General features: G+C 40.3%; 1 protein-coding gene across 1 annotated transcript in view; it reads left to right on the forward strand.

Moving 5' to 3' along the window:
* Positions 1-13,133, forward strand: part of PKD2L1 (polycystin 2 like 1, transient receptor potential cation channel) — a 77,908-nt gene that overhangs the window by 53,695 nt on the left and 11,080 nt on the right. The window contains exons 8-11 of the mRNA XM_081953761.1: positions 1,066-1,236; positions 2,288-2,469; positions 11,612-11,732; positions 12,724-12,822. Coding sequence (XP_081809887.1) covers positions 1,066-1,236; positions 2,288-2,469; positions 11,612-11,732; positions 12,724-12,822 — 573 coding nt within the window. The remainder of the gene's footprint in view (positions 1-1,065; positions 1,237-2,287; positions 2,470-11,611; positions 11,733-12,723; positions 12,823-13,133) is intronic.

A 13,133-nucleotide genomic window follows, 5' to 3' on the forward strand; every position in this document is an offset into this window, starting at 1 on the left:
GCGCCCAGAGAGAGAAATATCTGCCTCTACCTAGGATTGAACTCACGGCCTCTTGATTGTGAGGTGAGAGCTCCATCTCTAGGCTACCGCACCAGCGGGGGTTCCAGATCCCGTTGCAACCTGTATGCTGCAATGGGCTGGGTGTCCACCACCCGCAACACTCCAGCTGCTCGGCGGGGCATCGCGCAGGTGCCGTACACTCCATGCGCAGGAGCAAATGCCCGGTTGGGTATACCTGTATCAAATACAGGTAAGGAGAGCGAGCGGGTAGATGGGCCCTCCGGAGCATCGTACCGGAATGGTACCTGGTGCTCCCAGAGGGCACCGGTACGCCTGTACCGGGGCGTTCCGGCCATAACCCACCATTGCACCGCACCACTCGAGATTTGTTCTAATAGGATTATAATAGTAAACATATTAAAGCAATGTAATAATTAATATAGTTAAAATGGGAGAAGAAAGATTAGACTTAAAAGTTTCATTGATTTTGAAATGATTATTTAACTAGACATTTACTTAGGTGCCTATGTGTTATAACTACACTGACTATATATATAAAAGTGGCTTTGTGTGTGTATGTTCCAGCCTAACTCTGGAATGCATTGAGCAATTACTGTCTGGAAAAAATACTGTGGGGGTAAGACACCCTAACACTCCTCAGAGTGTGCGTTCTGTTAAGATACAGACTGTTGTGCCTTAAAATGAATTCTACTGTACTGCCATAAAATGGCTTCTACTGTACAGCACAGTGGGGTTGCCATGGTAACGGTTTCACAGTACTCCACAAGGGGGCTCCCTCTGGTAAGTGGGAAAATCCAACATTAGAAATTACTTTTGGTCCGGACATTTCCCCCCTATAAATAAATACCAAGACAACACCGGGTTATCAGCTAGTTATTTATAAGGGCCAAGTAAGGAAATCACAGTTGAAAATGGGAATGAGATGAGGCTTCTGCCTCCTTTGCTCCTGTGCATTGGAATCCCTGGGCAGATATTTGAAAGGGGAGGAGAAGGAAACACTTTTGCACCCTCTGCCCTTTCTATTGAATCTCACATTTCTCTCAGCTTTCTGTTTTAGCCATTGGATTCCACATTTTCCGTACCATTGAAGTCAACAGGTTGATGGGACAGCTGCTAAGAAATCCCAACATCTACGCAGATTTTGAATTTCTGGCTTTTTGGCAAACCCAGTACAACAACATGAATGCTGTTAACTTGTTCTTTGCCTGGATCAAGGTACTTTTCATCCTTTGTCTCTCATCCCAATTTGAAAAAGTAAGAATTTTCTATCCAGTAGGGGTGATAAAAGGGATTTGGTGGCTCAGTGGCTAAGACGCTAAAACGTCTTATGTTTTAGCTAAAACTGCACTGAAGAAATTGAACAAGAGAAGTGGAAGGAACTTAGGAGGAGCTGAAAGCAGAAGAGGCTGCATTTGGGGGTGGCTTGACAAGGAATGCGGTGGCTGAGTAGCTAAGACACTGAGCTTGTCGATCAGAAAGGTTGGCAGTTCAGTGGTTGGAATCCCTAGCACCGCGTAACGGAGTGAGCTCCTGTTACTTGTCCCAGCTTCTACCAATCAAGCAGTTCAAAAGCATGTAAAAAGGCAAGTAGAAAAATAGGGACCACCTTTGGTGGGAAGGTAACAGCGTTCCATGTGCCTCCGGCGTTTACTCATGTCGATCACAGAGACAACTTCGGACAGTGTTGGCTCTTGGGCTTTGAAACGGAGATGAGCACCGCCCCTTAGAGTCAGGAACGACTAACACATATGTTTGAGGGGAACCTTTACCTTTAGGGGTGATAAAGTGGCAATAAAGGAACAATGCTGGTATCTGTTTATTGTTTTGATTTATACCCTGTTATTTTATCCATAGAGCATTCAAGGTGGCCAAGAGTCTAAAATATAAATAACCAGACAATTAAAACCAAATGAGAACAGTTAACATCATTCGTCACAAATTCTGTCTGAAGAGAAAGATCTTTTTCTTGAAAGGGCCAGGGCCAAATGCAATTTCTGAAGGAAGATATTCCATAGCTGGGGAGTAATTCAATAGATGGCCTTGGGAAAGTATTTCCACTCATTCCCCTTTTTTGGATTGCAAAACAATAGTAAAGGAGAAACAACTTGAGAATGCCAATTTACTTTATACATGCCTTATCCCATTGCATGCAGAATACTGAATTTTTAAAGTCCAGATAGAGATTGTCTTTCTTTATTTTTCATCATCTATTCTAACCCCAAACCTAAGAAGTTCACTGGCAGTTCTCTTTTCCTCTCCTATCCAGATATTCAAATATATTAGCTTTAACAAAACAATGACCCAGCTGTCTTCCACTCTTGCTCGATGTGCCAAGGACATCCTGGGTTTTGCCATCATGTTCTTCATTGTCTTTTTTGCCTATGCGCAACTGGGCTATCTCCTTTTTGGAACCCAAGTGGAAAACTTCAGCACCTTTGTTAAATGCATGTGAGTATCTCCCATGTTGTCCTTTTCTTTACTTCTCCTTCATAGCAAGGATCTCAGCCAGATGTTTATTATCCAGAAGTCATGCTTAACTTCTAATCTGAATTGATTATTCTGCATGAGGAGTTAAGTTATCCTGGTCAGCTCTATTCTTTTTCTTTCAAATATGTTGTTTTGTTTTTTGCTTTGTAACAGTAAACTGCCCAGCATAGATGGGCAGTCAAGTAGCATTGAAATTGAAATAATAAATGCCTTAGAAAAGTTTCATGTACCCATATCTTTCTTGAAACCCTCCCAAAACTCCAAACCCACAGATAATAAGAAATGTTGTTCTTGCCTGTTTAAATGACGCATAGACTCCAAAAATGTGACACAAAGCCGTTGGTCCTATTCCTCTGACCTCAGACAGGACAAAAAGACTAAAAGAAAATGATTTCACACCCCTGACCAAAAGTATCAGTAAAAGTTATAATAATAAATGTCTGGTCATGTGAAAGACATGATCCTTAATGTTTCCTGGCCTCAAACCCTTCTTAAACTGATTCTCCAATGGATTCACAACCACTTCAGATTAGATATTGCAAGATTGGTAATATACCGTACTTTTCAGAGTATAAGACGTGTTTCTCCCCCCCCCCTCCAAAAGTGGGTGAAAATTGTAGTGTGTCTTATACACCAAATGTTGCTGAAGCCCCGCCCACTTGCTGGTCCCCACCCTTTGGCTGTTTTTGGCCTCCGTGTGTCGCATTTTCAGCCTCCGCACACTCCGATTTTGGCCTCCACACATCACATTTTCGACTGATTCCAAGCGACAGGGATCAGCGGGATCCCCACCACCTGTACCCAGCCGAAAATGCCATGCACAGAGATGAAAAACAGGGCATGCAGAGGCTGAAAACATGACGTGCGGAGGCTGAAAAAGCGACGCGCTGAGGCAGCGATTGGCAGCAGTGTGCTGTCAGCAGTGAACAGGTCTAAAATGGAGCATGCAGAAGCCAAAAATGTGATGCACAGAGTCCAAAACCCCGATGCACAGACTCCAAAAATGTGACGCAAAGAGGCGGTGATGGGCTGTGGTGATCCCTACAGCCTGAAAGAGCTGATTGGTGGTATTCTGGGAGACCGATCCAACTGCCAATCAGTTGCTCGTGCTGAATCAGGCTGCGATAATATGCTGAAGCTGACCAGGCTGTTTGCTGTTTGCTGCAAGGATGCTAGCCAGATGAATACCAATGGATGCTGGTAGGCAGAGGCAGAATTTTTTTTCTTGTTTCCCCCCCAAAAAACTAATGTGCGTCTTACAATCTGGAGCGTCTTATGTGAAAAATACAGTACACTTTATTCTATGACCCCATTTAGAAGTCTAGTTGCAGGATTTGTGGGAATGGAAGAACTGCTGATCCAGGTGAGTTTTCAAGTTTCCATTACCATATTTTTCGGAGTATAAGACGGACCTTTTTCCCTCAAAAAAGAGGCTGAAAATAAGGGTGCGTCTTATACACTGAATACAGCATTTTCTGCCTCCTGAAACCCTGCCCCCTTCACCAAAATGGCTGTGCATAGCTTGTAGGAGGCTTTCAGAGAGCTCCTGGGGGCTGGGGAGGGCAGAAATGAGCAGAAAACAGCCTGTTTTTTGCTCAATTTTGTCCTCTCAGCCGCCAGGAGCGCTCTATAAGCTTCCTAATGCCCTTTTTTTGACAAAAAATGCGCCCATTTTCACGAAAAACTGGCCGTTTTTTGCTCGTTTTTGCCCCCCCCCCCGGAACACTCTACAAGCCTCCTAAGGGCTATTCATGCCCTTTTTGGGGGGGGGAAATGAGCCCGTTTTCATGAAAAATGGGCAGTTTTGGGGAGGGTTGCAGAGCACACAAACTTTTTTAAAAAATTTGCCTCTTCAAAACCTCGGTGCATCTTATACTCCAAAAAATACGGTAGATGATTAGGAGGAATCTAATTCCCTTTCCTCATTTCCATTTTCTTACTTCTTCCTCCATCTTTACCATGCCGTCTGGTCTTTCAGAGGAGAATGTATCAGGGAGCTGGCAGCCATGATGGTTCAACTCATTGTTCACCTGTCCTTCCACTTCTTCCTACCAAAGGAGCTGTGAAATGTGGCCAGTGTAATATATTACAATAGTACAATTAAATAGATAGAGTTAATAATACTCATGCTAAGATCCCGTTTCCTATCAGCCACATGATCCACAGTGGTGGTAGTGGTGGGTCATTCATAATGTTTCCGGAAGAATTCTAAACACAGAACTTTCTGCATATGTTTCCTTCCATGTTTCATGGGTTCATAGTAATAATACTTTATTTGCCAGTGCACAGCATATGTACAGTGAGATTGGTTGAGCTCCCTCAGTGCAACCCCCCCCCAACACAATACAACTCACAGTGAGGACAAAAAAATCCCTAAACCAATAAATCATATTAACAAACACCCAGTCCCATTAATACAATACAAAACAATACAATAGTAGAGTTGGAAGGGACCTTGGAGGTCTTCTAGTCCAACCCCCTGCCTAGGCAGGAAACCGTATACCGTTTCAGACAAATGGCTATCCAACATCTTCTTAAAGACTTCCAGTGTTGGGGCATTCACAACTTCTGGAGGCAAGCTGTTCCACTGATTAATTGTTCTAACTGTCAGGAAATTTCTCCTCAGTTCCAAGTTGCTTCTCTCCTTCATTAGTTTCCACCCATTGCTTCTTGTTCTACCCTCAGGTGCCTTGGAGAATAGTTTGACTCCCTCTTACACCAGTGTGAACATGTTACACATTGCGCTGCCCCTGCAAGTCCATTGCACTACGTAGTTATGACGTTATTTCGCATTCAGGAGTCTGTTGCAACAAGCCTTGCAACACACTTGTTGCCCGAGGTTCAGACTTTCCTTGTCGATAACTCCCGCAGGAGCGAATTTAGAGGGCCCCTCGCGAGGGTGGATTAGCCAATAAAAAACACCACACAAAAGATTCTCGGAGTGAGAGAGCAAGAAAATGCCCGGGGTGATGTTGTGTCCCCCGAACAAATCAAAGCAAACTCCTTTTATTAAGCAGTTTCATTAGGGCGGGGGGAAATACACGTATAAAGGAGTAACATATAAGAATCACAGAAAAGCATGACTCATTACATACGTAACAGAAACTTAAAGCTTTAGGAAAAAAGGAAACTTATCCTAGAAACGAAACTAAACACTAGTAAAAAAACGAAACCTAAATATGGCTAATAAATAGCTCTGTTACACACCAAATATTAAAACTAAGCAGCATATATACATAGATAGGCAATACATAGCAATTCTAAGGAAGCCTTAAAAGGTTATATTCTCTTGGCCTATTATATTAATAACAAATGCTGAAGCCTGAACCAGACTTGTATCCATATGTCCTCTGTTTTTATTTTTTTAAGATGGTCAAAATTCCTCTAAAGCTATGACATCCCCAGTGGATCCCCCCTCCGGGAGAGCCCTTAGGGAGCCAATACACCTTTCCAAAGGAATGTTTTCTGATTCGGAGTCCTCATCAGCCTCAGAGGCAAATTCTAAAAGAGGTTTTTTGCATTCGTTTTCAACAGTGTGCTTCAGCAAAAGGACATCATCTCCAATATTGTTCAGTCGCTGTTTCAAAAATGTCAAAAGTCTCCCCATAACGCATGGGCCAATTATACATGCAAGGAGCAATAAAATCAAAGGACCGGCTAGGGCCGAAAGGAGAGTAGTCAACCAGGGGGAAAGATTAAACATTCCCTGATACCATGTGTGAAATTGGGAGCGTTCTCTCTCTCTATCTTTCAATCGGGTATTTAATTCTGCCATAGAATCAAGCACAATGCCTGAACTATCAATATAAAAACAACATTCTTCTTTTAAAGCTACACATAAACCGCCCTGTTTTAAAAATAACAAATCCAATCCTCTTCTATTCTATAAAACAACTTCAGATAGTAAAATAAGAGAATCCTGGAGAGCAACCATAGATTGTTCAATGCGTTTGAGATTGGCATCAATTTCAACACTAAGCTTTTGGACTCGTTGGTCAGCCACAACCATTCCTGCGACGCCTGTTGCCGCTCCAGTGGCTCCTAGGCCCAGGAGCAAGGCCAGAGTCATAGTAGTGACTATCTCACGTTTTGTTCGTGGGAGATATTGAGGTGTTTCCATTCGAAAAAGAAAGTCATTATCAGAAAAAACAGTTATTGTTGGGAGGAGATAAATTTGAATACAAAAGGCTTTTTGTGAATGTAAAATGTCTCCACTGACACATGCAGTAGCACCAGTGGAGCAGGCCCAAATAGAACCATTGGAGGGGATAAAAAAATATCCTTTAAAATAAGATGAAAGATCAACATTGGAGTGGAAAGAAAACAAAGTTACCCAACCCCCGTGAATATCAGATGACTGGACAGAAGAAGACATCCGAAATTTAGGCAAATAGATGGTACATTGATAAAAAATATCTATAAAGGCATTAATACAATATTATAAATAATTAAAGGGAACATAACCTATGCAACAACCCTGACCAATAATAGAAGAAATAATAATAAAAAAAATTATTCCAGCGACAGGTGGTATCTGAAATAGCATTAATAAAGGATAAAGGTGAGCCAATGGCCTCATAAAATGGTGGTTGGAAAAAAAGGCACATCCAACACTCCGGATCAGCATTAGGAAAAGCATGACTGTTATTAAAAGCAAAGTAGGAGGAAGAAATAAGAAACAATAAAGCTTATTACTTAAAAATATACAGTTAACTATTTTAGCACATGTTACATTTTCAGGAACTGCTACTATCAGTATATACAAAGCAATTGCATCAGAGGGAGGATCATAAGCAATTAATCCTCAATGAAAGATAGTCTTATAATTCGAACCAATGAAATGTTGAATTACTGCAGACAAGATTCAAACAGGATCCAAACATATAAAAAGCAAATGTTTCATGTACAGTTCAAGTCAGTGTGTATAATGTTAGTTGCACCCATAGATTTTTATTGCAGTCACTGTTCAAATGAGTTTTTTGGTGAGATGACAAAACAAGTAAACATAAACAAATGATGACTAATGATGACTAAGAACTTGGCAAAAATGGCAGCACATAAGTTGTCGTGTCGTTGTTTCAGCACTGCTTTGGTGGTTTTTGGTTTTCCATATCACTGGACAGCTGTTTTGGCAAGATCGTATTGGCCACTGTGCTGTCTGTAAAGTCATCTTGGTCATCTCTGGAACTGGATTTGGAAACTGGTACGACAATATTCTTGTCGAGACAAACATCACGTACTGGAATCCATAAAAATCTATAAAAACAAGCACAGCATATCCTCGTCCCCCTTGCGGGGGAGGCAAACAAACTTTTTAAATCTATTATGTTACCTATACCAAATTAGCCAAATTGGGGTACACCAAATTGTTAGGTACCCAAAATCCCTCTTTTTTTTATTTGTTTAAAAAAACAGTCCTTAAAGGACCAATTTACACATTCCACAATGGCTTAACCTGTGGAATTATAAGGAAAAAAACCCAAAAATTTAAAACAATGTTCCAATTAATACAAAATTACAAAAAGGCCAATGAAAAATAGGCCAGGCCATTGTCAGTCTTTTAAAAAAAAGTTTGCCCAAGGCAATAAAGGCTGAAAAAAAAAAATGTGGCCAAAAATTAAAAATAGATAATACAATAATAATACAATAATAGAGTTGAAAGGGACCTTGGAGGTCTTCTAGTCCAACCCCCTAACTAAAAAAATGAATTTACTTTTAAGGAGCCAAAAAAAAAGGAAACATAGGTGACATCCATTTGCCATAGTGATTAAAGGCCAAATCATAAAAATTAACTTCTTTGTCCCCAGAGGGGGATGCCCCAGAACACTGGGGGCAAAATAAAACAATTTGTTTGGCCTGGTTGAGTGGCATATGGCAAAATTGTGCTAGTCCCCAGGCATTTTGATAAAAAAATTATCAAAAAAATAAATCTGAAGAAAAAACATTTTTTTTAAAAAAAAAACCTAAAAATTTAAAAATAAATTGACACAGATAATGAAAGTCAGAAATATAGTTAAAAAGCTTGTTAAGAAAAGATGTGAAAAGTTAAAATAGCAACAGACAATTTTTAGTTTTGCAAGAACAACAGTATTGCAAGGTAGGAAACTTTCATGAGAGTCCTTATAAGCAATTTGACCTTCCATCCAAAAAAAAAATCAGTCTTATGAAAGCAGAGAATCAAAAACAATAGACAAGCAAAAAAGTCATTAAAACGGAGCCTTTTTATTTTTAAAAAAAACATCAAAAGAATTAACTAACAAATTACGCAAACCACGAATTGAATGCTCAAAATCTCATTAATCTTTTCAACTGTGACAAGGGCACGAAAAAGAAATCAAATAAAAAACTTTAGATAAACTGGCAGACAAAGACAGACAAATCCAAACAAAAATTCCCCAATAGCTGCCATAAATTAATTAGCAAAATAACTCCGTGTTCATTTAAACAAAGAAAAATTTGGAGCAAAAAAATTATAACATTTTATGCAGTTATGTTTTACTGAAACAATCTGCAATTCATACAATACAATAACAGAGTTGGAAGGGACCCTAGAGGTCCACCAGTCCAACCCCCTGCCTAGGCAGGAAACCCTATACCATTCCAGACAAAAAACCATTCAATATCCTCTCAAAGACCTTCAATGTTGGGGCATTCACAACCCCTGAAAACAAGCCGTTCCACTGACCAACTGCTCTAACTATTAGGAAATCTTTCCCCAGCTCCAAGCCATCTCTCTCCTTGACCAGCCTGACTCTCCGTGGCAATCCCTGAGACATTGGCATGTCTCCCCTACTCCTTAAACATACCCAGTTCCTGCAACAATTCCTCACATGCTCTAGCCTCCATCAATCACCTTCGTTATCCTTCTCTACACTATTTTCAATAAAAAATCACTTCTTTATTTTTTTAAAAAGCCAATTAGGTTATAATCATATCTACCATATCAAAATCATTCTCAAAACCAATAATTACTCTCTAGCATTTAAACATAACATTTCCCTTTGCTAATTTCACCAACAATTGCATTTGAGCCTCAAAATTATCTCTTTGTTGTTTTCCTACAATATATTAAACCGATACAGGCTCTTTGAAAAAAAAAGGGAGGAGGTGTGTGTCGGGGGAAGAAACATTTCAAAAGAAAAAAATGTGTGGGGGGGAAACAACAAGCAAAAGCCAACACAAAGTCTTTCTAAAGAGGGAAAAGTGTGTGAGTGTGTGTGTGTGTGAAACAACAGACATCCCGAAGAGGGGGAGGTGGGGGGAGAGGGAACAGAAACCAGCAGAAACTTTTTTTAAAAGAAAAGAAAGGGGGGTAAAAGACAAACACACAAACTTTTCTTGCGAACAGGGAAAGGAAAAATAGAAAAAAGCAATCATTTAAACTAATTATTTCATAATCTTGTGGAATAAATTTAGGTGGAGAGGCAAAAAACATGTTTATTCCCCTCCTCTTTTGCTAATCGTTTCTCTAACCATGGAGGAGCTGAAAAATTAACATCTCCATGAGGAGTTAAAAGGCCAATTGAAGATTATTTTGGGAAAAAAATTTTTTACTTAACACTTTTGCAGGGGCTCTTTGTGTCTTGTGGAAATAAATTCCTAATCTCCCACATAGACATTTTTATGGAGCCTTTTCCAGATAAGCCAGACATTGTTTTTCTAAATACTAAAAAAAGTTATTTAAAGAAAGTTTAGAAAAAAAATAGATAGTGGTGCTGTTAATTTTTTGCAAACAATTAATCATCCTCACTAGAGTGAAAAGCTCGCCCTTATGCCCTGACTTGTGCACGTAACCTCTTCCAGGCGAGAAGTAACAGGCGTGAGGGAGGTACACTTCTAGACAAAAGTCATACCTTTGTAAACGCAGAAAGCCGAATCCCGGGACGAGCCCCCAGGAGTCTGACAGCCCACGGATAAAAACTGTTCTTCAGCCGGTTTGTATGGCTGGCTATGTTTCTATATCTCCTTCCAGATGGTAAGAGAATAAAGAAGGGCTGACGGGGGGGGGGGTGTGTGTGTGTGAGTCGTCCCTGAGGATTTTCCTCATTCTTCTAAGGCAGCGAGCCCCAGCGATCTCGTCTAGTGGTGTCAGGGGGCAGCCCATGATGTCTTCTGCTGTGCTCACCACCCTCTGTAGTGTTTTTCTATCCGTGGATGTCAAACAGGCATGCCATACCGTGATGCAATAAGCGAGGATGCATTCTATTGTGGACCGGTAAAAGGAATGTAGGAAGTTAGCACCTACCCCTCTCCTAGAAAAATGAAATATCTTGGGAAATATTGTAAAGGCAGAATATTATATTTCCCTGGATAAAAAAATGGAGAAACATGTTTTTAGGCAGGAAACAGAGTCACTCTTAATAGCCCCCAACTTTGTTAATGGGCCATTTTAAAAAAGCCTGAGCTAGTCTACATAACGAAGGTAGCATTAGCCTTCTACAGAAACTCACCACATGGCATCTGGGAACTCAACCAAGCTTGGTACACAAAAAGGCTAAGACACCACCACCACCCCCAGCCCCTGGGAGTCTGATAACCAATCAGAATACATTTCTTACACAGGGACAGGAAATGGAGAGCTGGGGCTGAACAGAGAGTATAAAAACCCAGGAACTCTCAGCAAGCCCTTTCTTTCTCTTTTTTTCATCACCCAACATCTGGAAGCAGGTGACGCCCTGTCTGTTCAGGAAGTCAAGCCATGTGGTCCTGTCCACTATTAAAACCATCTTTCCAAGCAGCCTTCATGTTTCCAGTGTCTTTTTCCCCACTTGGAACTAAATCTAGAAGGACATTTCTTCCAACAATTGGTCATCAGTTGTTCTTCCACCCTGTTTTTACGCAAGACCTTAAAGAAACGGAGCCTCTGTTAGGCCTTCCTGGCCACCTTGGTTGTGTTGTGTTTCCAGGTAAGGTCTTCGCTAAGATGGACTCCCAGGAATTTAAAGGAGGAGACTTTATATGGAGATCTAACTCAACTACTTAGCTCTGTATTTCAGAAAGAAGAGGGAGAAATCTTTTCGCTTATCTAAATCCTTCCATCTCAGGAAAGCTCTTTTCCTGAAAAATCATATTGCCAACTCAATTTCTTTTTTCCATTCTACAGCTTCACACAATTTCGCATCATTCTTGGTGATTTTGACTATAATGCTATTGACAATGCCAACAGAATCTTGGGGCCCATATATTTTGTCACTTACGTCTTCTTTGTCTTCTTTGTGCTATTGGTAAGTTGATTTTGATTTAATGGACTTAAAGGAGGGTAGATTTTGGATGAAGAGCGAGGGGGACTAATGGTAAAAGCAGATTTACGGTGAGACAGCTGATCATTGGAAATACCGATTTGCCCGAACCAGTAGCATTTTTACTACCAGTTCAGGCGAACCGGTCCAAACTGGTAGCATTTCACCCCTGATTGAGGGGAAATATGGATCTCTCCTGTAGTGTATTTAGCAAAAACAGTAAGCCCAGGACTCAGATGTTTTAATGCCCTCTTCAGCTGTATGATGCTTTGATAAATATTTCTCCCTCTGTAACATATAATTCTAACAAAAAAATTAAAAGAAATTCCTAGTTTTTCATATAAATTCTTTTCCCTCGTTTTCAAAAAGTGAAATAATAGAACAGACCAAAAAAAATAGTTTTGTTTTGGAATTGCTATCTAATATTGAAGTATTACCGTGTTTCCCCAAAAATAAGACAGGGTCTTATTTTCTTTTGACCCCCAAATAAGCGCTTGGCCTTATTTTCAGGGAGGTCTTATTATTTTTTAGGTGCAGGAGGCTGCGAGCGGGGTCACCTGATGTCAGCTGCTGATGTGTTGCAATATTTTGGGGGAGGGCTTATTTTGGGGGGAAGGCTTATTTGAGCACATGCACTCAAAAGCCAATTGGGCTTATTATCCGGGGAAGTCTTATTTTCAGGGGGAAAGGGTAGTTCCAATTCTTCAAATCACATAAAAGCCATAAGTACAGAGCAAAGCCCCCCCCCACACACACACATAAAGCACCATTCAGAAGAGCGGATTCTTGTAAAAAGTTATTTATTTTTCCTTTCAAATTCATTCTTAGATATAGATGCTTACAATTGTTATTTAACATATGTCAATTCATATCATTTTTCCGCCTGCATATTTACATTTTGATATTTTCTTATTTCGCCAGAAGACTGGATTCTTAATTTCAAGATAAACTGCACTGTATTTTTTCTTTTCTACAGAACATGTTTCTGGCTATTATAAATGACACCTACTCCGAAGTAAAAGAGGAACTTTCAAACCAGAAGAATGAACTGCAGCTATCGGACATCTTGAAGCAGGTAGTTCATTCATTTATACCTTTATTTCATCTGTTATGAATGAAATTGTTTTTGAATGAATGCTTGCTAGGGAGCATTTTGGCACCTCTAGAAACCCTGGCAACTGTATGGTGTAACCCTCAGGGGGTTTCCAACCAGAGGTGGGTTCTTACCTATTCGGCCCGGTTTGGACGAATAGGTAGTAACTACGGTGGACAAGTGACTGTACCGGTTCTATGAGCAGCAGCACCATCTTGATTTTCTGTTCTGTCCATGCGCAGAACAATCTTCATTTTAAAAATGTGGTTTTTATTCGTTTTTTAATGTTGTGT

Source organism: Natrix helvetica (assembly GCF_964273705.1).
Source record: "Natrix helvetica genome assembly, chromosome: 5".
Lineage (NCBI taxonomy): Eukaryota > Metazoa > Chordata > Lepidosauria > Squamata > Natricidae > Natrix > Natrix helvetica.